At 37.0% G+C, this 27098-nt stretch overlaps 4 protein-coding genes and 1 long non-coding RNA gene across 5 annotated transcripts; 4 read left to right on the top strand and 1 right to left on the bottom strand.

Annotated features, from left to right (window-relative positions):
• Positions 1-3908: 3908 nt before the first annotated feature.
• LOC148933476 (zinc finger A20 and AN1 domain-containing stress-associated protein 6-like) lies at positions 3909-4912 on the bottom strand. The gene has a single exon (XM_089067608.1). The coding sequence runs from the start codon at positions 4603-4605 to the stop codon at positions 4141-4143; it is 465 nt and encodes a 154-aa protein (XP_088923734.1). The 5' UTR covers positions 4606-4912; the 3' UTR covers positions 3909-4140.
• Positions 4913-6558: 1646 nt separating this feature from the next.
• LOC148933477 (uncharacterized) lies at positions 6559-7842 on the top strand. Its single transcript, XM_089060264.1, has 2 exons — positions 6559-7139; positions 7266-7842. Exons 1-2 carry the CDS (start codon positions 6559-6561, stop codon positions 7840-7842), a joined length of 1158 nt encoding a protein of 385 aa, XP_088916390.1.
• A 7097-nt stretch (positions 7843-14939) lies between these two features.
• Positions 14940-16255, top strand: LOC148933478 (protein FAR1-RELATED SEQUENCE 5-like). The gene is made up of 2 exons (XM_089060268.1): positions 14940-14967; positions 15570-16255. The coding sequence occupies exons 1-2, from the start codon at positions 14940-14942 to the stop codon at positions 16253-16255; spliced, it is 714 nt and encodes a 237-aa protein (XP_088916394.1).
• A 758-nt stretch (positions 16256-17013) lies between these two features.
• Positions 17014-18080, top strand: LOC148933479 (protein FAR1-RELATED SEQUENCE 5-like). The gene is made up of 2 exons (XM_089060271.1): positions 17014-17871; positions 18006-18080. Exons 1-2 carry the CDS (start codon positions 17014-17016, stop codon positions 18078-18080), a joined length of 933 nt encoding a protein of 310 aa, XP_088916397.1.
• A 5307-nt stretch (positions 18081-23387) lies between these two features.
• LOC148933480 (uncharacterized) lies at positions 23388-25221 on the top strand. Its single transcript, XR_016130775.1, has 2 exons — positions 23388-24834; positions 24913-25221. It is a non-coding gene; the product is annotated as an uncharacterized LOC148933480 (long non-coding RNA).
• The last annotated feature ends 1877 nt before the right edge of the window (positions 25222-27098 follow it).

Consider the following 27098-nt stretch of genomic DNA (forward strand, 5'->3'; position numbering starts at 1 on the left):
ATCTCCAATCATAATAATTCCGAGTAAACCCCTTCTTCACAAGATGCTCCTTCACCGTGTCCGTATGAAAATATTTGTTATTATCACAACGTTTACATGGACATCTAATTTTTGAGCCATCCATTTTAGAAGGGTGTTGAATAGCAAAATTTATAAACTCATCTAATCCATCAATAAAATCCTGATTAAATTCTCCAGTGGAAAATTTTCTCTTATACATCCACTCTCTTCCCGGAATAATATTCATTTTCACTATCCTATCATACAAAAAAAAATCAAATCAAATAAAATAAAATAACATTTCAAATTATTTATGGAAGCATTTTCTCCACGTTTTTTGTTTGATTTTTCCTAATACTTCTTGGGATCTAAATCGTTTTCCCATTAATGAATTGTAAATCTAATTGAGATTTTATACAAGAGCCAAGTAGAGCCACTCAATTATCCAATATCCTTTCTTTCTAAGCCACTAAATATATTATCCAGAGAGTCTAAGACTTTTGCAAGTAATTAATTACACATTTTATCAGTATTTTTATTTGGAAGAAAATGGCTAAGTAGATGAAACTTGATAGTTACTATAACAAAATGTTAATTCTAAATGTTGAGCCCGAGATTAGGTTATCACTATATGGCCCTAATTCCAACTTCTACAATAGCTAATGATGGAGTATTAATTCAGTTATTCCAATATTTGTTTTAATTTTTAGCATTTCTCACCTTGAACAAAAATAATAAATTATTTAAATCATAGAATTAGAAGAGCAAATAAAAAATAAAAATCGTACCTTGTAATAATAGGAAAATGGCAAGCTTATCCAACCACGAGCAAAGAAACACGTTCAAATCGAAAAAATCGCTAGGAAGAAGGAAGAAAAGAGAAGAAAGAAGAAATGAGAATGAGAAAGAATGAGAGATGCAGCAGGTACAATCTGGATTAGATCTAACATTTGCGAGCACCATGAAGTGTGCTAGCAAATTTGCGAGCACATTTGCGAGCACTACAAACTGTGCTAGCAAACAGCAACCAAATTTGCAAGCACAATTAGTTTACACGCATTTTGTCGGTGTTTGCTACCAAACATGCTTTTGCTAGCACCGTGTGCTCGCAAAATAGCAAGCATAATTGGTTTGCTCGCAAAAGTTGTCGCAAATTTATTTGCAACCATCTATTTTGCATTTTGGTCGCTGATTTGGTCGAAATTCTACCAGATTTTGCAAGCACATGATGTGCTTGCAAATTTGTGCTTGCAAACTAGCGTTTTTTTTTGTAGTGAGAAAGCAAACATAAAAGAAACGAAAAGGAATTACATGGAGCATTCAAAGTTCAATTTCTCCAAGATATTTAATGACTTAGTTTGTTATTTGTGCACAAGGATATATTAGTCTCAGAAAAAATTGATACTTTTAAGATGAATTAATTTCAAGTAAATTAGCATTTAATGTACTATATTTACTAATATTTTAAGTTTTATGGCCAGCCACATTATGGTCATTTAGCATCACTCTATAAGTTAAGAGCAAAGTAGAGTAAAGTTGAGTTGAACTGATGGTGGCAAAATAAAAGCTATTCTATTTAGCTTTATTCAATTGTCATAATTGCTTCTAATTAAATCACTAATTTCTTTTTCAGTTGTATTTTTACAAAAGTTCGATCTGTAATAATGATCTTGGCTCGCATCCATAATGACAAGATTGTATTTTATCTCATGATTAATCATCTCACCCTTCCACAATTAAATTTAATTTTAGACAAATCATATTGTTACTTATCTCATATTATATATTACTATTATCATGTCTAACGAACCGAATGTCATTTTAAAATATAAGGTAGAAGTAAGTCTTTTATAACCAACTCGACTAAAAATTTGGTACTATCATTTTATTATATTCAATTCATTTCCAAAACATAATCTCTTTTTGTCATTTTTGTCCATCCCACAAAATTAGTCCATTTCAATATTTTTGTAAACATTTTTTTACCACGCATTATACTATAATAATTTTGAGTCTTAGTGCCAACTAGTACTTACCAATTGAAGTATTTATATATTTTTGTTTAAATTTTCTGATTAATTTTGATTATTTTCAAATTTATAAACAAAAATTATGTATATTTATTTTAAAATAAACAGTGTTATATGATCTATTTATTAAATAACATATTATTGATACTTTTTAAACAATAGGCCTGAAACTTGCATACTTCAAAATTTTAACTTCAACTCCTAACTTAATAAATAAATTCAATACTAATATTTTTTAAATCGCTTTGGAAGGTTTAAGTTCTAATTGTGTCCCCAACAGCCAGCAGTCTCCTCCACTAAGTATTGTCGTATTTGTATACTAAAGAATTATCATCAAGACAGACTATACATTAAAATATTATTTAGCATGTGTAAGTTATGGTCGGACTTAATCATAACATATATAGTAATAATATAGTTAAGAAAATGCATCCTTCTATATTAATTAGTTGAAATTTCAAAGATAAACCAGAAAGATCACTATTTAATTATTCAATAAGTGAAAAAACAAGAAAGGATACGAATAAAAACGTTCAGCCGAAAATACAACCTGATCATGACATATATACTTATCAAACATTTATTTAGAAATCGATAACTTTCACATAAAAACGACAATTTTATTTATCTAGTATATTATGAGAATGAATCATACTCCTTCTAGTTCTTAGATATCCATATGCAAGCTTAGAGAAAAAAAAAATCTAAAATCATCGAAGGACGTGGGTATATAAAATTATAAACACAAAATTGAATTTTGGTAATTTGCAAATATTTTTCTTCATTTTTCGAATGGTTTTATTGTATATATAGCCTCCAACCATGTGTCACAAAACAAATGGGTCGATTTGGGGGGGTTATGGGTTTGCTCTTATCTTAAGCAACAACCTTCCCAACCAAATTTGGTTCATTGAATCCTCACCCATCACATAAAATAATCACATATTCCTTGCAACACAAATCATCTTCCAATCATCATTTGCTACATCATCTGCTTTTCTTTCTTTATGCGACAACTCACTTTTTTCCTTTTACATTAGTTTTTGTATAGCAATTATTTATTGATCAGAATAAAAATCTTATATGCCTCGATATATTTTTATATACTTTTAACTCATCTATATTTATTAGCAAATTTTTGAAAATGATGTAATTGAAATGAAATTTGTCTGCGTGGTCAAGTCTCCAACGCGTCTCCAATGAACTTAAATCAGCCGGATTTAGTCGACTCCTATTTCATTTCAATTTACAGTGTGAGATTTAAACAAAATATAGAATCTAGTAGGAGGATTTCCAAATTATTTTAATTTAGATCGGATTTCCTTTAACTGAATTAACATGAGCTTAATTACATTTACAATAACACCATATGTGACTATTATTACAAAAATACCTAGAATTCACTCATTTATATTCGTATTTCACAGTTGTAACACAACTTAACTCAAGTTATAAGGTATAGTTGTACCAAAACTATTTGCAAAACTGTTAGTATTCGTTATGTCGTTGAAATAATATGCACGAAATAGGTTTACTCATTTATGAAAGTGTAATTTCTTGTTCTTTTTTATTGAGTATTGGAATATGGAAATTATTTGATACTTACATTAATTAAATTTTGTTAGGTCAATATTGGGTGCAGCAGTGCAGGTGTGCAGCTTCTAGATTATTCATGATACAAGTTGGCGTCGGCATACCTTATCAACCTAAATTAATTTATTTTTAAACAATCAAACAAATGATCCAAAATTTGACGTGCCACCTACGCCACAATTCTACCATTCAAATTCAAACTATATGAAAATACGACAAATTAAAATTAAAATAACATTCACGAACACTATTCTTATTCTTCTTTTTTTTATAAAATAGATAGAGAGGAGTAATAGTATTATTCTTATTTAATGCTAATACAAATTACCAATATCTGGAAACTGGAGATAGATTAAAACGGAAAAGAAAATTATAAGTAAATTTAAGAAAATGTAAAAATTATACACATGGAATTCACACGGCGCCGATATGGATCGATCTGCACCATCCATTCATCCAGAGATTAAAAAAAAAGTCTATCAAAGCGACGGCTACGATCACGAGTCATCGTCATCGTTCATATCCTCTCCAGCTTCTCAGCTTTGACCAGCGGATTCGCCTTGGCGATCGCCTCTCGCCCCACCGACTTGAAATCGAAGCTGCATCCGTGCTTCTCCGGGTACCTGTGGCTCCCGCAGAACGTCACGCCGCACCGGCATCGGAATCCGGTCAGTCCGACCTTCTTCCTGCACGTCGAGCACCTGTTCGCCGTCGCCACCGCCGGAGCTGCCTGGATCTCGGCCTTCTCAGGTAAGGAGACGATCGCCGGCGCGGCGTGGTGCGCTACGGGCGCCGGAGGAGACGTCGACGCGCCGGTCAATGGGGCGGGGAATACGGAGGTGGAATCGCCTGAATTTTTGAGGCAGAGATCTTGGTAGCACTTGGAGCAGAAATTCTGCGTGGCCGGACTGCCGAAGAATCCGCAGTTATTGGCGCACAAGCGGTGGCCTTCCGGTGCCTGAAATCCGTGCTCTTCCGCCATGATTTCTTTCTTTCTTTTTCCTTCCAACACACGAATTTTCAATTCGACCTTGAGCGAAAGCAACACAAATCGCGAGGCTTAAATTGATGGAGAATTCGAGAATTGGATAAATATATGCGAGGAATCGGCGTTATGTATAGAAAGGGGGTTGGAAATGGAATAATGAGAGTGGGGAAGGAAGGATCAAAGAAATGAGAGAAAAAGCCAAAGGGGGATTTAATATTTGGGAAGGATATTAGTAATTTATTTTAAATAATAATAATAATAATAATAGAGGGACAGGCTGGAAGAGCAAAAAAAGGAGGATGATTTTAAGATGGAATTTCCTCCAGTTTTTGCTCTTTTCAGAGTTTTTAATCAGCAAGGAAATAAAAGTGTGAATGAGAGATAAATGGAAATGGGGTTCAGAAAATTTACTGCCTTTTTGGATGGACCGCCTTCCTTGCCGCACCACGTTTTTTTCATACGTGGCGCCCTTTTTTTTTTGTTTTGATTGATAAATTCAGTTAATATTACAGTATATTCCGTTGATAGGGAAGTACTTATTTTTATTTTTTATTTTTATTTTGGGACGAATATAGGTGGCTGGAAGAAATTAACCCCCAGCGGCTTAGGTTGTCAAAATGTTTTCTAAATTTTCTTCTTTTTTTTCTGACATTGAACATGTGGAAATTAGTTTTGTTAAAAAAAGGTGTTTTATTTGTTTATATTTCAGAGTTTCGGAGTTGAGATTGAGAATTTGTTTTAGAAGACTGTTTCAAATGGTGGAATTTTAAATTTGTCTTGGGAGAATTGACATTGAATAAAGTTATTAAAAAATAAAGATATGGACATTTAATATTATGAAACTTTTACAAATCCTATTATGAACTTTTATCTGAGTTTCTTATTTCTCCTCGGCTTAAATTCTCCGCTATATTACTGGATTAAAGAACAATTTTGGAGGGTGTGCTTTAAGAAAAACTACCCTCAAAGATTGAAGAACTTGAAGCTATTGAAGTTGTTATCGAAAAATTACGAAAAAATTCCGTATTATGATATTATTTGTCATAATTTTTTAGCCGCTGAAAAATAACAAACGCGGATAAAAGTTCATAATATTATTTGTCAAATTAAAAGTTCGTGGGAAAATACCAACTTTTTGAAAGTTGATATTAGCCTTAGGGGCCAATCTCTCCAAAAAAAATTAAGTATTTGGGAAGTAAGGTTGGTTAAAAAAATAAAAAGATAAGTAGGAGTAATATTTTTGTTGAGGTGTTATTATGCGATCTAAATTGTACTATTTATATTGATATATAATAAAAAGCTCCTAAAAGAGTATATATATCATTAAATACGAATTTAGAATCCGAAGTAGCACGGCCTTACAAATTTCTCACATTCATTTGTAATTCATTGTTCATCAAAACATATGAAAATAAAATAAATTCGAGAGGAAAAAATGATTTTCAGCTAAAGTAATTTGCAAACTTAAGAAAACCTCGACATAAACAAATGTATCTTTAAATTTATTATTTATAAATAAAATTTTGAACTTCGATATCAGCATATTTAAATTTCCGGATTTGGCTTCAACTATAGAGTGGTGCGTATATACTTCCAAGAGCATATTATGTTAAGGTATTCCATTTCAAGATGAGTTGCTCCTCCTCTGAGAGCATCCACAATGGATGCCCGATCGCGCGCCCGATCGGCCGAGATCGGGTGCGGTCGGGCATCCATTGTAGCCCTCGGTCGCGCCCGATCCCGAGCCCGATCGATCGGGCGCGTGATCGGGCGCCCATTGCAGAGCCGCGCCCGATCACGCCCGAGCCCGAGCACGCGTTTTTGATTTTTTTTTTTCTTTTTCAATTATATAAATATACCTTCATTTCACTCATTTTTCACACAACTCTCACACATCTCTCTCAACTCTCTCTCCATAGCAATATCTCTTTCACTCACTTTTCCAAAATGTTTCCCGGGGAAGATATTGGTCGGTCTATGGAACGCGCAATGTTTGCTTTCGGGAACCAGATTCTCGCCGGTATTCGTGCAATACATGAGCAAGAGCAAGCCGAACAGCAGGCCCAAGAGCAGGTCCCGAGGCCCATCCGCCGATGGACATCCGTCCGTCGAGAGCATGTCCTAGCTCATCAACGTCTGTTCGAGGACTACTTTGCCGAACATCCCCGGTGGGGCGCGCCGGTTTTTCGCCGACGGTTTAGGATGCGGCGAGAGCTGTTTCTCCAGATTGTTCACACGTTGGAGGCGCGCGACGAGTACTTCCAGTGGCGGAAAGATGCGGCCCATAGAAAGGGTCCATCCCCGCTGACGAAGTGCACTGTTGCGCTTCGTCAGTTGGCATACGGCACTACGGCGGACATGTTCGACGAGTATCTTCACGTCGAGGATACAACTGGCCGGGAGTGTCTGGTAAATTTTTGTGCGGGCGTTATTGACGCCTTCGGCGCCACATATTTGCGCAAGTCGAATGCCCAAGACTGCCAGGACCTGCTGCGGATGCACGATACGGTGCACGGCTTTCCTGGAATGTTAGGGAGTATTGATTGTATGCACTGGGAGTGGAAGAATTGTCCTGCAGCGTGGAGAGGCCAATTCACCAGTGGGTATAAGGGTACCCACCCGACGATGATCCTTGAAGCAATCGTTGACCACAGTCTTTGGATTTGGCATGCTCACTTTGGTGTGGCGGGGTCCAACAACGACATCAATGTGCTGAAATCGTCCAGTCTCTTCACCGAGCAATGCAATGGCAACGGTCCGGTTATCAGCTTCACTGCCAACGGACGACAACATCATATGGGGTACTACTTAGCCGACGGCATTTACCTGAGATGGCCAGTTTTCTTGAAGACGATCTCCTGTCCAACGGGTGCGAGGAGAGAGTTTTTTGCGGCAAAGCAGGAGTCTGCACGGAAGGACGTGGAGCGAGGATTCGGTGTGCTTCAAGCGCGTTGGGGAATAGTGAAAGGCCCGGCTCGTTCCTGGTACAGGCATCATATCGCCAATGTCATGTACGCGTGCATCATCTTGCACAACATGATTATTCACGACGAAGGTCGTGCAGCTAGCCAGTGGTCCGACGATGAAGCCGCTCCGAGCGCAGGTCATGCAGCCCCGCCGGTCGTTCGAGGTTTACCCTATGGACTCAACGAGAGATTACAAGCTCATGAGAGCATGCGCAACCAACATGCTCATCTTGATCTCATGAACGACATGATTGAAGAAGTTTGAGCACGTAGTGGTCGTTGAAATTGTACCTCTTTTTTGTAACTTTAAAAAAAAAAATTAAGTAATGTATGTTTTTTGCTAGTTCTTTAATTTAGAAGTCTAATTTTGCTATTTATATGGTAAACATAAAAAAAATTAAAACTAAAATTGAAATGAAAAGTGGATAAGAGATAGGGCATGCACTGGGGCTCCACCATTGCAGAAAGATAGGACATGCTGACGTGGCAATCACTAGGGCTCTTACTGAGGCATGCACTAGGGTATCCATTGTGGATGCCCTTATTCATTTGTGAGTTGCAATTTATAGTAAATGATACCAGTAGTATTAATAGTTAATACAGATTCTGTTTTAGCAAAACTTAGTAATATGTGAAAAAACAGAATCTTTATCTATAAAGAAAACAAAAACTGAAAAATGCGTATTCATAAAAAGACTTTGTTTGGAAACTGACGTGTCAAATTACAATAGGCTTGAATTCAAAGGGAGGCGTTGTGGGAAAAACAGTGGTCCCTGCATTGAATCATCTCATACGTGGCGCATATTAGTGGATTGATATGATTCTTGTAGTATTGTTTATTTTAAGTTTTTATTGGGAAGATTCTTATGCGTGTTTGCTTCGCTGTAAACTTTTCATTCCCTCTATAGTTTTTGGTGGGGCTTATCTTGGTTACAACTTACAATGGTTCTGCGATTAACCGAATTAATTAGTTTTAATTCTTACAAAGAAATGAGTCACTCACTCCTTAAAAGGTCTCATAAGGGGAGGGTTATCCATCCTTGTATAGAAGAGATAGGATCATCACCAAGCCGATGTGAGACAAGATATTAGAATTTTAACACGCCCCCTCACGTGTGGGCCGGAATGACACATCGGACTTCCATCACGTGGGTAGGCAAGAGAAGAGATAAAGAGAATAAATCCATCATCGACTTGGACCCTGCTCTGATACCATATTAGAAATGGGTCACTCACCTCTTAAAAGGCCTCATAAGGGGAAGGGTTATCCATCCTTATATAGAAGAGATAGGATCATCACCAACTCTGATAATTTGCCCAATCTTATCAACAAATTGAATCATACTTAGAATGGAACATTTATGAATAATTGATATATTCATTAAATTTTAAAATCGAATAATTTCTTTAACTTACTTAATCCATTTTTACTTTGTGTATTGGTTTCTACATAGGTTTTATAGATTTTGTTACTTAACAAAATGGAACCAGTTAATTTGATGGGTGTTTCTCGTAGTAGCAGTAAATACGTCGGTCATGAACTGGATGAATATGAGATCCATTTAATATATACGTATAAAAGTTTCAATCTACTTGGAGGTCTCAATATTAATAAAGAAGTTAGTTAATCTAAAAAATGATTCCATTTATCCAAAAAAAGAACTAAGTAAGTAGAGTATATAGGAGTGCGTTAATGTGACATCAATTTTAAAGTGACAAGGTACTACCAATCTCGTACTGCCACGTGATACGTTATCCTGCAGTATACATTACTAGCTGTTGTAGATGGATTTCCACATATTGCATATTAAGTATAGATGGATTGTAGCATAGATTGTTTAGTTTTGCATTATTGTCTATAATGCAAAATAACCGTATACAAAAGCAATCAGTCTATATATACAATGCAAGTTAAACATTTTATGCCTATAATGCAATACTTAACAATCTACACTGCAATCCGTAGAAATCTATCTAAAACGCCTATTAATGCAAATTGTAGGATAGACCCTAATATTACAGGATAATGTACCACGTAGCAGTACAAAGTTGATAGTAGGTTGTCAATTTAAGAATATTAGTATCAAACATCTGCAAAGGATGTCGACGTGCTTGACCCCGATTTATTTATTTTTAAAAGCTCAAATCTGTAGTAGATCTGAAAAAGTAATTTCATGTGCATGGATTATAATTTGGATATGGGCTTAGACTTGATAGTTGACGAATGATCTCCCCAATAGTTAAAATCTTAGGACCTAACTATATGGTTCGTGCAAAATATATTTCATCAACACTGGAGTAATTAACAAGTGTGAGGCTGCTGCACTATTTAATTTTAAGCTCTAAACTAATCTTGTGGTTGCTCTACTACTTCCTTCAATATTTTGGGCAATATACGAGAGGAAGAGCCTTATCTTCTCTCCCGTTTGAACGTATTGGCCCACGTTGGTACTTGGTTGAACAATAGTGGGCTTTATGTTTTGTACACTTGGCCCTCTTGTCTTAAAGCCCATTCTTTCATAAATTAACCATCATCATATATATTCGTCTATAAAGTTATGATTTCTTCCTGATCCAAGAATCGTACATATGCTATATACCCATATGATAGAAAATCGAATTGAAGTTTAGGGAAAACAACATGGGTAGAAAATCAAATCGAATAGGTGTATCGAACTGAAGTTTGGTAGTATTAAAATAAACTAGTATCAACTCCACGCGTTTTACAATCCAACGAATTTTCTTCATACAAAATAATAGGTATAAATTAAAAAACAAAATTATAAAAAATTAAAGAGTAAAGGCCAAAATTGGTCCTGAACATATGACCATTTTACGTTTTTGGTCTTAATATCTTTTGGATTTTTTGGTCCTGAACATATTGAAATTTGATCATTTTGGTCCTGAACTAACTGTTCCGTTAAAAACTAACGGTCAACGAGTTTAATCCCGATTTTAACCAAATTAAACTTTTAATTTTGATTTTTTACACCCTAATTAATTCCCTAATTAGTTTTATAAATATTCTTTTAAAATTAGAATTAAATAATATGTTCATGGTTCTTGTTTCTTCAGCCTCCGTCGTTAAACTGCTGCTGGAGCTCCGAACAGCTTCGAGCTCAATCCTGGCGGCGAATCCGAAGCACTTCTCCCTCTTGCAGCTGGCTGACGCCGCGCAGGAGACTCCAGGGGGCTGAATGCGCCGGTATCCTCGCTGTCTTCGCCTTCGAGGAAGGGGAACTCGAAATCGCCGGAGGCAACCTTTGCCGCCAGGAGGGGATGGGGGGATTTGAGGAGGAGAGAGAGGGGGGTTTTCGAAGCGGAGAACAGGAGGTGGTGAGAGAAAAATAGAGGTTGGCTGTAGCGGTTGGGATTGAGGGAGAGGGCGGAGAATGTGGCGGAGAGAGAGGAGGTAGCCATTGAAATTGTTAGAGTGTGAATTGGGAATTGCACTTGCAGTTGAGATAGGGGATAAGAAGCTGGATGATAGCAGAGAAGATGATATTCCGATTCGCCCGTTGATATGTTTGAGAGGAAAAGAAAGGAAGAAGATTAAAGATGAGAGGAAGGAAGAAGATGAAATTGAAATGTAAAAATAATTAGGGAATTAATTAGGGATTAAAAAACTAGAATTAAAAGTTTAATTTGGTCAAAATCGAGATTAAACCCGTTGACCGTTAGTTTTTAACGGAAATGTTGACGGAGGACCAAAATGATCAAATTTCCATATGTTCAGGACCACAAAATCCAAAAGATAATGTTTAAGACCAAAAACGTAAAATGGCCATATGTTCAGGACCAATTTTGGCCTTTACTCAAAATTAAATTATATGTTTATAGATTACAAATTATTAATACGTAAATACTCACCTTTTATATAGTTATTATAGATTTTGTTACATTAACTGTTATCAGACTAAGTCTTATAGGTGGTGCTCGGTTTCCAAGATAAAATAATACCAAGTTGTGAGATTATTTTAGTTAGGCCTGCAAATTTAGACCGCGGGTTTTGGGTATACCCGATCCTGACGCAATACCCGATGAGTTTTGGGTACCCGAAACCCAAAATTATGGATTCGGGTACGGGTTTGGGTAGTTAATGTTAGGATTTTTCGGGTTTAGGGTACCCGAAACCCGTATTAGGGTACCCGACTAATACCCGATTAATTATATAGTTGTGATAAATATTTTTATTTAATATAGGGCCTATGGCCTATAGGGTAAATCTAGAGTAAATTTATTTAATCACATTTCGATCTATGCCAAAAATTACTTTATTTTAAAATTAAGTAGTGTCTATTTGTCTAATGTTAGATACTCCCTCCGTCCCATAGAAATAAGCCATATTTCATTTTTCGTCTGTCCCATACAAATAGACCATATCCAATTCTGGCAACATTTTCTCCTTCTCTTTACTTTATCTTTTTATGGGTCCCACCATTCACTACATAATTTCAACTAATTTTTCTCCTTCTCTCTTACTTCACAAATTATGAATTAAAACTCGTATCAATCCCAAATTGCCTATTTCTAATGCATACTTATTTTGATCATCTCCGTATATATATATATATATATATATATATATATATATATATATATATAGGGGTGTGTTAGGGTCCTTACAATATCTTAGTGTAAAACACAACACAAATCACAGCCCTTGGATCATTAGATTGGATGGTTGTGATTAGTTACATTATCATACTAAAAATCTACATTATTTGCAGAGGTACATTATTAGACTAAAAATGTACATCGTAAGACTGAAACTGTACATTATTAAACTAAAATGCTACATTATTATCTGAACTACATTATTAGTCTAAAATTCTATATTATTAGATGACACGTGGCATTAATCTAACCGTTAGATCATAGGATCCAATGAACTGCAAGTGTTTTGAGTTTTACTTATACTTAGCGTTCTGACCTGAATACATCTATATATATATATATATATATATATATATATATATAGGGATGTACTAAGATGACAACCCTCTTTATTGTAACACCATACCACCATTTTAGGCCATTGGATCTGAAAATCGTGTGCTTGTCATGCTGCCACGTGTAAAAACACGGAGGGGTAAAATAGGAATTTTCTAATTTTACGTTACCAGATTGCAGTGCTGTTCATTGAATATTGCAGTCTTACCACAACAATATTGCAGTTTACCACGACTGCAATATCTAATACAGTAGACTGCAAACCCGTATTTTTTTACGAAACTTAATCCTAGGCGTCCATAGATGAGATCTAACGGACTATATTGGTGGTATGATGTTATTTTAACTATGGTAGCACCCTAGTGCACCCCTATATATATATATATATATATATATAGGGTCTTGTTAGGTTGAGATTTTTTGGCCTAATTGAGAACTAAGATGCATTTTCAGCCACTCATTCACAATTTTCGCGCGATGTCAACTGCTGAGACATTATGTCAACTAGGGGCATAATTGTCATTTTCCTCTCAGCGGATGTCAACTACGATGTCAACAGCAAACGTTATTTATGTCAACTACGATGTCAACAACGCTATTTATGTCAACTATTATGTCAACAACAACATTTTATAAATAATTAATGTCAACAATAAATATTTTCATGCCAAAGACTTATATTATTTATGTCAACAACAACATTTTACATATATAATTCATGTCAACAACAATGTTTTACATATAATTTATGTTAACAGCATTTTTCATAAAATTTATGTCAACGACCTATATAATTCATGTCAACAACAAACGTTATTATGTCAATGAGCTATATATAATTCATGTCAACAAACTATGTACGTAATTAATGTCAACAACAACGTTTTACATATAATTAATGTCAACAGCAACATTAAAAAAAGAAAGATAGCTAATTCCCAACCGGAGAATATCACCAAACATCTAGAGGCATTATGATTAAGCTTATTCCCGAATCCACCTCACATCCAACACAATTGATAACCTCATCTGCCTACTACAATTCACTGCAATTGCAAAATAATCAGCCAAGCTTAAACATTAAAAATGAAAGCAAATCTCTGTTACTAAAATTTTCTCATTACATACCACACTGCAACAAACCAAGAAATGATTTCAACAGCATGTCAACCATTTTCCTTCAATTTATACTACCATCCACCTAAACAAACCAAATAAAAATTTCACCCTAATCCGAACGAAGAAATTCAAACCCCCACGGCAATTCCCCTACGCATCGATCGGGCCAACACTTCCCCCAGCTCATCACAGGAGCGAGGAATCGATCGATTCGCGTACCAGAGGCGGTGATCTCTGGCGAAAATCGATTGTTGGTTGCAGGATTCGGTGCCGGACATTGTTAGGAAACTGAAGTAGGCGCCGCTGCTGGTACAAATCTATTCCAGATTGGACGGCGGGGTGAGGATTGAGACGGAGAAGGCCGTGCCGGAGGAACGGCCGGTGGCGAGAGAGGGGTGGCGGAGCGGGGAATCGAAGTCGCCGGATGGATTGATCTTTCGTGGAGAAGTTAGAGAGAGAGTTAATTGGGGGAGAAATCCGAATTGGGGGTGACGAAGGCTTGGGGGATTGTGGTGCTATTTGCTGAACCCTAGTTAACATATAAAATTACCATTATGCCCTTTCATATTAAATTAATCTAAAAATATGTATTGTGTGGAAAAATCTGGACCAATCATTTAATAAAAATGAGTGGCTGATATTGCATCTCATTTCTCAATTAGGCTAAATAATCTCAATTGATCACAATCCTATATATATATATATAGGGAATTGCTAGAATGACAACGCCATTCTCAGTGACACTGTGCCACCAATCTTAGGCGTTAGATTTGGTGTGAGATTCAATTTTAAAGTGACATTTGTAGATTTATTATTAAAATGAATAAAAATATTGCTAAAGGCTATATCTGGAAATCACATTTGCATCAGTTTATTCCGAAACGCAATTCACGGTATTTCTTCATTCTATCTTTCTTCTAGTTTCGCAATTTATCTCTGAAATCTCTAGGAAAAAACCTCCATATTTTTGCATCGCGTTTCTTCCGAAACGCAATTCGCAGTTTTTCTTCCTTCTCTCTTTCTTCTATTTTCGCAATTTATCTCTGAAATCTCTAGGAAAAAACCTCCATATTTATGCATTGCGTTTCTTCCGAAACGCAATTCACAATTTTTCTTCCTTCTCTCTTTCTTCTATTTTCACCATTTATCTCTGAAATCTCTAGGAAAAAACCGCCATAGCTATATTACGCGATTGTTTTAATCTTAAGCGCTATTTCCATTCTCTTCTCTGTAATTTTCCCTTCAATATTCAGTCAGTAGTCAATCTATGGAGAATGATGTTTAATATCCATGTCACTGATATCTAGGAGGATACTCAGTATTTGTGTTACTTCGCAGAGCAGATTGCGCTGCGCTGTTATTAATATGTTGCGTTGCTTTCTGATGGTGATCCATTTGCATTGCTTAGTTGATAAAATATATTTGCTTTGTTAAATATGTTTTGTTGCTACATTACTTAGCTCTATTTGTTTTTGCTACTGTTACAATATCTCCTATTGCTTGCTTAAAATTATTAATTAACAAGTAATTGCAGAGACAAAAATATTGTATTGCTTCTTTGTTTGAATGGCAATGCTTGTTGTGCTTTAATTCAACTGTGAGTTTGAATCTCCAGTTTGCTTGATGTAATACCATTTGTTGCTTGGTTCTTTTGATATTATTGCTTTTTTTTTTTTTTTTTTTTTTTTTTTTTTTTTTATCATATGCAGCTGTTTGTGTGCCCGGACTCCTATTACTTACTTAAAATTATTAATTAACAAGCAATTACAAAGACAAATATACTGTATTGCTTCTTTGTTTGAATGACAATGCTTGTTGTGTTTTAATTCTACTGTGACTTTGTTTCTTTAGTTTGCTTGATGTAATACCATTTGTTGCTTGGTTCTTTTGATATTATTGCTTTTTGTATATCCTACGCAGCTGCTTGTGTGCCCGTGTGCTCTGACAACCTAAAACCATTCGTTGGCAAGAAATTCAACACTTTGGACGCCGGAATTGCTTTCTACGATGCTTATGCTCGTGAAGCTGGCTTCGACACCCAGAAACGTGGAATCAAATCTTCACGTGAGTGTGTTACTTGGCAATATATTGTGTGCAACAGGCAAGGGTTGAAGAATGGGATTGAAATGGATCACATTCATGCTCGTGAAGGATTTATTTACAAGCGCAGAAGAACCTCTAAAAGATGTGACTGTAAGGCTAGAATCTCATTGAGGTACGTTGTGGTGGGTAATTTTGTTGGGTATACGGTGCATGAGTTTGTTGAGGAACACAATCATAGTATGATAGGACTTCCTCTTAGGCGGTATATGTATTTAAATCGTAAGTTGAGTGAGGTACACAAGAAATTCATATGGGATTGCACGAAAGCAAACATTGGGCCATCCATTACCTTCAAGTTTCTAAAAGAATTTCTTGGGGGTTACGACACTGTGGGAATCACTGTAACCGAACTTAGGAATGCTGTGCATAGTTTGAAAACATATGTTGAAGGGTCCGACGCACAAATGATGTTAGATGAAATGGCGAGGAGAAAGAAGGCATGTGATGGTTTCACTTATCACTACGAGCTTGGGTCTGAGAATGAGTTGAAAGCAATATTCTAGTGCGACGCAATATCGAAGAAAAACTATCACATGTATGGTGATGTTGTCTCGTTTGACGCCACGTACAACACCAACAGGTATTGTCTTATTAAGTATATCACATCATTTTTTGTGAAATACTATAATGCTTGACAAAGTTTATTACTTTGCTTATTAAAGATTTACATAGTGCTTAGCCCAATTTGATTATGTGTATGGCTTTTCGTGGTTTAACTTATAAGCAACAGATTGGATATATAAGACTACGTTGTGTACATAGAACTTACCACCAATTGATGGGATACATTCAATTTACTATTTGATTAAGTTTATGGATTTGCTTAGATTGCTTAGACACATTTAAAATGTTGCTTGTTAATGTGTATGGTTTTGCTAGGATTTAATTATAAGCAACTGCTTGGATATATGGGATTGCGTGTTAATATCGCTTTAGTTGCCGGTAGACGCGAATGAATACTTTTGTTAGTAGAATGTTACTTTACTTATAATCAAATGCTTGGTTACATTTAATTTAATGCTTGATTATGTTTATGCATTTGCTTGGTTGACAATACAGTTTCATTTACTATATTGTCTTATTATGTATATCACATATTTTTTTGTAAAATACTAGAATGCTTGACATAGTTTATTACTTTGCTTATTAAAGATTTACATAGTGCTTACCCCAATTCGATTAATTCACAGGTATTGCATGATCTTCTGTCCGTTCACTGGGAAGGATAACCATGGAAAACCTGTAACATTTGTAGCAAGAAATGGGAAAGGCACCTGCAATGATGGTGACAGACCAAGATCGGGGGATGAGAGCCGCAATTCGGGATGTTTTGGTGGGTACAAGGCATAGATGGTGCATGTGGCACATCATGCTAAAGCTTACTGACAAAGTCCCAAGGAGATCGCTAGAAAATGAAGATTTGAAGAAAGAGATAAGTGCTTGTGTGTGGTCAGATGTATTAGAGCCTGTTGAATTTGAAGATACGTGGATGGGGATAATGGAACGTTATGAGCTACTTGACGTGGAGTGGTTTGTTACAATGTTCCAGAATAGAACGATGTGGGTCCCTGCATTCTTCAGAGATTTTCCTATGGGGTCGATGATTAGGACCATGTCTGTATCAGAGTGTGAGAATAGTTTTTTCAAAACATTTACAAGGCCGCGCTCAAATCTTGTGGAATTCCTTATGTGTTTCGATCACGCATTGGCTGCTCAGAGAAATTCCAGCTCTAAGTTGGATTATGTTGATACAACAATTATCCCATCATTTTCTACTGACCTGCTTCTGGAGAAACATGCTGCGACAAAGTATACAGACCACATGTTAAAAAGAGTACAACAAGAGATAGTGGATGCATTACACCACTGTAGTACTGATGGAGTGTGCAAAAATGATGTTTTAGAGATCTCCACTATAAAGGACTTGTACGGTAAATCATATGTGGTAACATATCTAATTAGCGAAGATTCTTATTCATGCTCTTGCAAGCTGTTCGGAAGGGAGGGATTTATTTGTAGCCACATATTTTTGGTTTTCAAGAATAGGTGTGTCAAGGTTATTCCTGAAAAGTACTACAATGGGAGGTGGTTGAAGTCAAGTATATCCAAACCTGTCCAAGTGTGCGAAATTTCAGTTGCAGATTTTTTGCGCTAGAATGCTTTCTTAGTTTAGTTTTTTCAATTTTTAATTCGGATGTTGAATTGCTTGGACATATTCAATTTATTGCTTGTTAATGTTTATGGTTTTGCTAGGATTTACTTATAGAGACGTATGGACATATGGGATTGCGTGTTAATATTGCTTTAGTTGCCTGTACATGCGAATGAATACTTTTGTTACTACAATTTTACTGTACTTATAACCAAATGCTTGGTATCGTTAAATTTAATGCCTGATTATGTTTATGCATTTGCTTGGTTGGCATATCATTACTTTATTTAGCTGTCCTAATTTCAAGTGTTCAAACATATTTTTCCATAAAGAAAAGAATAGAAAAACGAATAACAAAATTTTAAAACCTAAAGAATTCTTAAACCAAAACAAACCTATATTCCAAACAAATTCAAATCAGAAAAACGTAATTCTCACTTTTCAAAATCAATGTCATTCAGCTTTCTTAGTTTAGTTTTTTCAATTTTTAATTCAGATGTTGAATATCAGATTTTTTTTCAAGCTTTTTAAATGTTGGGTTGTCCGTTCATATTAGGTTTATGGATTTGTTTTGATTGCTTGGACACATTTATTTTATTGCTTGATTATGTGTATGGCTTTTCGTGGTTTAACATATAAACAACAGTTTGGATATATTGGACTGCGTTTTAATAATGTTCTAGTTGCAGGTTGGCGCAGATTAATACTTGTACGCGTGGAACTTTGTACATAGAACTAATAACCAATTGCTGGGATACATTCAATTTACTGCTTGATTAAGTTTATGGATATGCTTAGATTGCTTGGATGCATTCAATTTATTGCTTGTTAGTGTTCATGACTACTTGGATATATGAGATTGCGTGTTAATATCGCTTTAGTTGCCGGTAGATGCGAATGAATACTTTTGGTAGTAGAATGTTAGTGCACTTATAACCAAATGCTTGGTTACATTTAATTTAATGCTTGATTATGTTTATGCATTTGCTTGGTTGGCATAGCATTACCTTATTTTGCTTTCCTAATTTCAAGTATTCAAACATATTTCTCCATAAAGAAAAAAACAGAACAAACAATAACAAAATTTTAAAACCAAAACAAACCAATATTCAAAACAAAATCAAATCAGAACAAAGTAATTGTCACTTGTCACAATCAATGTCATTCAGCATTCAAGGTTTGGGAAAATTTGCCACCATTTTTTCAACATCAACGTCTCCTTTTTCTTATGCTTCTTCCATGTGTCTTGTTGTTGTTCTCATCATGTAATCAATGACCTTGTTTTCGTTACTATAAACCATAACTGTAACGAATTTTGCACGGAGCAACTGGAATGCCTTGGATGGCTTGTTGGTAAGGTCGCACTTCCAATCATTAACTTTTGTCCCCATATACGTCTCCATATGGCGCATAGCATACACTCCTATATCTTCTGTAACTCCATTTGTTTTCCACTTGAATTCCAGCACTTCAGTTGTAGCTTTTCTCAACATCCGCCTAAAGCTCACACACTTGCTTTCCTCCAACAGCTATATAAACAAGGCAGTCTGCAAGCAAGAACAAAAAAGGTAATATTCACACAAAATAAAGATAGCCTTTTTTCCTTCTAAAATATATGCAGGGCGCTTACCAGATTTGCAACCACACTGCCATATCTATTTTCAAAAGGACGTCCACTTTGTCTGCTGTCGAGTATGTACACTTTAGACTTCAAAAAGTCAAAACATACAACGTAGTATAAGTATGTCGATGCAATTGGGAAGAAGACCTGGCAAAATAAATGTGGTGTCAATTTTTGCTTTATAGCTAAACAAGTGTTGCATGTTGGACTGTACGACATTGCATACTTATGATTACCAACTATTTACCAGATTATATCGATCCCATCGAAAGTTGTCGATATACTTTATCTCAGCTTGAACTCTATCATGGAAGAATTTATATGCATGCGCCTCATTCCAATTCGAATGCTGGCCTACAACAATATCTCTCTGCAAAATAAAATCGAATCATTAATACCAAAAAGGTATTCACAAACCAGAATGTGTAATATAGATACGTACACATGGGAAGGTACTCATGAACAGACGAGATGGTGATTCTTGCGACTTGTACTATTCATTATTATTTAAGTAAGCACTCCATCCATTAACAACGGCTACATGAACCCGAGCATGAGGTAGCATAGAGAGCATTTGTGAATGGGTCACAGTTAGTATTGAATGAAATGAAAAAGGATATAATACGTAAACAAGCAACGATTTTTAATTAACCAAGCAGTTTATAATACCTTCGTCTTCATCAGATTTCTTCCATGTTCCACCATCTTGTTCTGTCATATTGTGAGATGATTCAGCAGCTGTCCTTTGGCTTCCCTCTTCGATAGCCTTGGTATTTCTAACCATTGCAAAAGTTTTCTTCTCTGTTGCTTTATAAAAAACAAATTAATCACACCAAAAACTAATTTAAGATAAACCATATGACAATTGCACACAAGCAAATGGTGATACATACATAAGCAAACATATTAAATGAAATACCACCTAAGCAAACAACAACATAGAATTACAGAATGAATTCTTCACTCAGTAAGCAACCAAGGATTTAATAAATCTAGAATGAGCAATGCTTCATCAAGTAGTATACACAGTTTCTAATATGAATGTTCTACTTATAGAATAAGCAAATAGTGCACTGACAACCAAGCAAACAACAAAATATAACCACGCGTAAGAAAATGGTTGCAAAAATGAACTGACATGATCTCAAGCGTTTAATATCCTTAAAACCAAGCAATCAACAACAAAGAACCAAGCAAGGTCACAACTAAGCAATAAACAACAAAGAACCAAGCAAGGTCACAACCAAGCAATCAACAACAAAGAACCAAGCACGGCCAAAAGACAAAGCATTATCTAACTCTAGAGTACGCAAAATGTCAATCTTGATCAGCAATCGACAACCACTTTTTAGAAAATATTGTGCATAAGCAGACCAAGCTTTATCTAACTCTAGAGTAAGCAAAACAGCAATGTTCAGTCAACAATCGGCAACCAATTTTTAGAAAACATTGTGCAACAGCAGAACAAGCATTATATAACTCTGGAGTCAGCAAAATATCAAGATTCTATGAGCAAACAAAAAAAACCCAAAATAAACCGAAACAACTCAGACATCTGTAAACAAGCAAAAAAAAACATAGAATAGAGCATAAAAATAGACCTAGTAACCAATTTTAGAGCTAGCAAACAGGGTCAGGGTCGAACCACTTTTAAAAAAAACAAGTTCGAACAACAAACCAAGCATTATGTAACACTAGAGTAAGCAAACAAATCAATCTTAACCAGCAATCTGCAACCAATTTTTAGAAAACATGGTCTACCAACATACCAAGCATTATGTAACTCCAGAGTAAGCAAAAAAATCAATCTTCAATCAGAAAAAAAAATAGTTCCATGAAAGCGAATCAACGGGGAAATCTGTAAGCATGCAAAAAAACTACATAGAACATAGCAAAAACCGATTCTTTTAAATTTAATCCTGAAAGTTCATGGACTTAACAAAACCAAAACACAGAACAATATAATTCAAACTAGTCGTGGTGAAAAAAGGTAGGAACATAAAAATGAAGAAGACAATCACTAAGCATTCAGACTAACCGATAATGCAAACCAACAAACTTCAGTCGCCGATTTTGGGAGTAACTACTGATGGGGGAATCCCACACTAAAAAGAAGAGAACCCCCGAACGAGAACGCTGGCGTAGAGTTTTGGTGAGAGCAGCAGTAGACTAGGGTTTGTTTAAATTCATGAAAAAAATCGGTGGCTGATAGATTGGAATGAATCGGTAAATGATCGACTGGGAGATTTGGAGAGAGAACCGATTCAGTTTCTCACGTTGTGGGCGTGTGTTAGCGCCCAAAATAACCGGGATTTTCCGCTCCATTTTGGAATTTAATTCCACTAAAAAGACAAAATTAACCTGCAGAGCAACACATTATTCACTACCAAGCAATCCGTGGTCTGTTTCTACAATCCAATCTAAGCCATCTATATAAGAGATCCAACGGTTGACTATGGTGTTACATTGTCACTTTAATATTGGTGTCACCATAGTGTGCCCCTATATATATATATATATGTCACGACCACAAACTTCCTATATGGTAATGACTGCATCTAAACGTGATTTAAATAAAACCTTAGAACCAAAGGGATGGAATAAACATGATTTATAAGATGAAAACTAGGATAATAGTCTCACAGGCGAAAGTGAATTAGGACAACATAAAATCAGAGTGCTTCCTGGGTTCACAAATTCTTATTTTAAAATCTTATCACAGCGGAAATGTCCAAGACAAGGTAGTATGTATGGAGACATACTACCCTGGGCTACCTATTGACTTATTTGAGGATCTACTCCCAACACCATCGCCTGCCCGTCCACGTTCAACCTGCACATTAGAAAAAAAACATGCAGGGCTGAGTATTTGATATACTCAGTGGGCACATTGCCAAAATATAATTTTCATAAAGAGTTTTGTCAGCCCGTTGAGTGAACACGGGGTTTTAACTTGAAAGGCCCGTGTCACTAAAATCCTTTTCATTTCATAAAGTTGATTGCGCAATCATATGACATAGATCTACCATATTTGAACATTGTGTGAACCGGGAATGTGGCCACATTCCACGACGGTCACTGGACCGGCCAACCCCTTTTGTTAGCTCACGGTCCCCTTATGTGTACACTAGTCCGAGTAGGGTTTGCGGCCCTACTGGGACCCGAATTCGATTTAACATATATTGGCATAGCCAAGCAGATAGGTAATCCATAAAAACATAAAGTGGCATGACAAAACTTAAGTAGCAAAATTTTCTCATCATCATAAAAAGGCAAGTTCATATTTTTAAAGAAATGCCCACCTCAAAAGCTAACGCTCCTTCCGTAATTTCCTTAACTTGGCTTTAGACGACGTTCGTAGACGCCCCTTTAGTAAATAACATAAATATACTTTATTAGACTTTGAGATATCCCTTATGCTTAAACATGAATGCATCCTAAGTGCGTGATCATTTTATTCTTTCTTAAAATTTCTAGAAGAGTTCTAGATTTCTTGAATATTAATTAAATCAGTAGATTTAATTAAATTGAGAAAATTACTCGCATAACTAGAGGGTGCTACCTCCTAAGCCATTTATTTAAGTACTAAGAAAAATTTAGGCTCGAGGTCTATTCGTCGTTAGTGCATCACAATTTCATAAAATTAATCATTTGAGCTCTCATTCTAAATTCCGGAAAGAAAATTTAGACTTATTCTCGTGGAAATAATTAGCGGACTATTATTTAATCCGTAACGTAGGAGAGTCCATGATTTAATTAAATTCTTAGTCCATACTTTATTTAATTGGTGGCCCAAACTCTTACAAATAAAACAAACAGCCCAACACCATTAAAAAGGAGAAGCCCAACAACAAAATAAAGGAAGGCCCAAACACTTCCCTTCTCAAAACTATCGGTCTCTCTCTCTTCAATCACACACCAGAAATTCCCAAATCAAAACCCTAAATTGAAGAGGAAATCGGCGGCGCGTCTCTCCCTTGCCGCCCGTCGACCGCCGCTCCGACGATCCCACGCCGACCGCCGAGGATCCCAGGCACGGATTAGCTTTTCTCCTCACTGATCGGGTTTCCCCTTCGACTCATTCGTACTCTCTTTCCTCTTCGGCGAGCTCGCCGCTGGGTTTCCCCCCGTCGCCGCACGGCCGAGGCCTCGCCGCTCCCGACGCGGTGGAACAAAACTGCTGCTATCCCGGTTAGGGAGGGGGCGTCGCCCTTTCCCTTCCTCCGTTTCCTCTCTCTCTTGCGAAATCGTCGCCGATTGGTCACCGCCGTGGTTGTACTCCGTCGTCGGAGGTGTTATCGTGCGAGGCAGCCTCTGTTTTGGCCTCTGCAGGCTCGCCCTTCGCTGCCTGTCTCGCCATCCAGCTCTCCGTCAAGCTGCGGCTCACCCGGCCGCCCCTCTCTCCTCGTAGCTAAGTCCCGATTTAAATTCTTAGTTTAAGTCTTAGTTCAGATTCACAGTTTTGAGCATGTCGGGATTTGTGATGTTGTGATCTTGGCTAAAATTTGTATGAGCATGAGTGGATTCCTTGGTTTTTTTTTTGTGTTCATGATTAAGGAAATTAGAGATTTTAAGTTGGCATGGCTACTGAGTTTGAGTAAAAGACAGCAGCATGTTGTTCCTCTTGTTTCATTATTTTGTAAAGCTCTAAACTTTCTTGTCTTAAACATGAAATCAAAGAAAGGCAAGGAGTGTGCTAGTGCTTTACTGGTTCTATTTAGGATTTAGAATGCTATTAAGATTTCTATGTTGAGGTGCTCTGTTCTTGCTTGTATTTGTTCTTCTTACTGATTCCGGGTTGTGGATTTGTAAGTGACCTCTTTGTGCTTAAGCATGGTTGTGTGGTGATTTTGTACATGGATGAAAAAGGAGTCATAAGGGGAGTTGTGTGTTACCTCTTATGTTAGTGAAGAAGATGGGGCTGCCCTTGTTGTTGCTCTCGGTTATGCCACTCTTTACTCTCTATTTTGCTGAAAAATTTGATGGTATGCAGAAGGGAGTTGAATGTGTTGTGGAGGGGATTTTTATAGATTGGTTGTGGTGTACTCGTGAGCCTTAAATGGCTGCTGTACCATTTGTTGCTATGTTGCAGAGAATCTCACCTTTAGTGATCCCATTGTCTCTCCTTCATGGCTGCAAAACTTGTATTTTTATGGGTACCTAGTACTAGTTCTTAATTGGGGTTGTTTGATTGTAGAGAGGCAGGGGATGTTGTGCCAAGGTGCTGCATTATGAAGGGTTTGCAGGCTGGAGATCCCTCCCCCCCCCCCTTTTTTTTGGCAAGTTCTTGGTCTTCAAGGAAAAAGAAGGTTTGTTCCTTCCCTCTTATAAGCATTCCATTGATTGCTCTTGTCTCAAGGCCTCTAAAGCTTGTGTTTATCTTACAGGTGAGAGGAATCTCAGCTCCCATCCGGCTGCACTTCGAATGGGCCCGGGTTCACCAATTGGGCCGACGGCTGCCCGAAACGGGCCTTAAATCGGGCCTGGAGAAAAGACCCGAATGTACTCTTTTTTTTTTTTTTACATATCTTTCCATTCATGTTTTCTTTCTTTGAGGACTTGATCCATGTGATTTATCAGTTGTTCATTTGTTAAGCCTTGTTCTAAGTATTGAAGTTTTTGAAAATTTGTTGATCGGTTAATGTAGAAGAACTGCTACTCGAAGAAAAATAAAATTCATGATATTCTACAATAAATTCCAATTGCTTAGTTCATTTGATTCCTTAGCTTTTACTTGTAAATAGAAGTTTTAAATTTCACAACAAAAGCTCGTGTCTCATTAATTCTTCATGAACTGGGAACTTCACATCCTTAGTTCGATAATAAAAAGGCGAGAGAGAAAAAAAAAAAGGTGCGGGTATTACATTCTACCCTCCTTAACGAAAATTTCGTCCCGAAATTTTGCTTAAGTTACCCAAAAAGCTCTGGGTACTTTTCTTTCATCTTGTCTTCCAATTCCTACGTTGCTTCCTCGTGACCATGATGTTTCCATAAAACTTTCACTGTTACAATAGATTTATTCCTCAATTCCTTGACCTTCCTATTCAAGATTGCCTCTGGCTTCTCTTCATAGCTTAAGTCTGGTTCCAAAACTATTTCTTCTTAGTGGACTATGTGTTTCGGGTCGAACACGTATTTCCTCAATTGTGACACGTGAAAGACATTGTGCACGTTCCCGAAACTCGGTGGGAGTGCCAATCTGTGTACGCCACAGGACCCACTTTTTCTAGAATCTCGTAGGGTCCGATGAAACGTGGTCTTAGCTTGCCCTTGATGCCGAATCTTGTAATCCCTTTAGACGGAGATACTTTTAGAAAAACATTGTCTCCCGCCTTGAATTGCAGGTCGGTTTGGCGAGCATCCGCGTAAGACTTCTGCCTGTCTTGAGCTTCCTTGATTCTCTCACGGATCTGGCGGACGATCTCTATCATTTCCTCTACAGAATCCGGTCCAAGCGTCTTTCTCTCACCGACCTCATCCCAATAAAGCGGTGATCTACATTTCCTCCCATACAGTGCTTCATATGGGGCCATGTTTATAGTTGCCTGATAACTGTTGTTGTAAGCAAACTCTATAAGTGGCAATACTGACTCCCAATTTCCTCCTCGGTCGAGCACTACGGCTCTTAACATGTCCTCTAAGGTCTGAATTGTCCTCTCGGACTGCCCATCAGTCTGTGGATGGAATGCCGTACTGAAATTCAGTCTGGTGCCTAACTCTTGCTGCAGGCTTATCCAAAATCTAGAAGTAAATTTTGGATCACGGTCTAATGTGATCGCCACCGGTATTCCATGTAATCGTATGATCTCCTGCACATAGATCTGAGCTAACTTGTCCGATCCGTAAGTGATACGAACTGGTACAAAGTGGGCGCTCTTGGTGAGGCGATCTATAATCACCCAAATAGCAGTATTCCCTCATTGGAATTTCTAGGGGTTGCAATTTCCCATAGGGTCATTGATGTAGAGCCTTCACTTGTTGGCATGCTAAGCACCTTTCTACAAACGACGCTATGCTCCTCTTCATGCCACCCCACCAAAACTGTTTCTTCATATCTTGATACATTTTTGTACTTCCTGGGTGGCAGCATAGGGTGTTTCGTGAGCTTCGCTCATGATCTCATTCCTGAGAGTCTCATCATTGGGCACACATAATCTTCCTTCAAACGTGAGGGCGTTATCTCCTTCTTCGTGGTAACTCACCTCTTTTCCCGTCCTCACTTTAAGTCGAAAATTTCTCTAATGCTTCATCACTCCTTTGAGCCTCAACAATTCTGGCTCTTAAGTCTGGCTCAATCACTAGAGTGGCGATTCTACTTTCCACCGTCTCTGGTGCTCTTACTACCTCTAATCGCATGTTAGCGAATTCCCGTATAAGTTCCTCATTTTGTGTGAGGAAGGTGGCCACTTGGGGTATAGTTTTCCTGCTCAAGGCATCTGCCACTACATTCGCCTTGCCTGGGTGGTAGTTTATACCACAGTCATAATCCTTGACTAATTCGAGCCATCTGCGTTGTCGCATTTTCAAATCCTTCTGCTCGAAAAAATACTTAAGGCTCTTGTGGTCCGTGAAG

This window comes from Salvia hispanica, chromosome 1, assembly GCF_029641045.1.
Source record: "Salvia hispanica isolate PSC_SH4W2 chromosome 1, Shi_PSC_v1, whole genome shotgun sequence".
Classification (NCBI taxonomy): Eukaryota; Viridiplantae; Streptophyta; class Magnoliopsida; order Lamiales; family Lamiaceae; genus Salvia; species Salvia hispanica.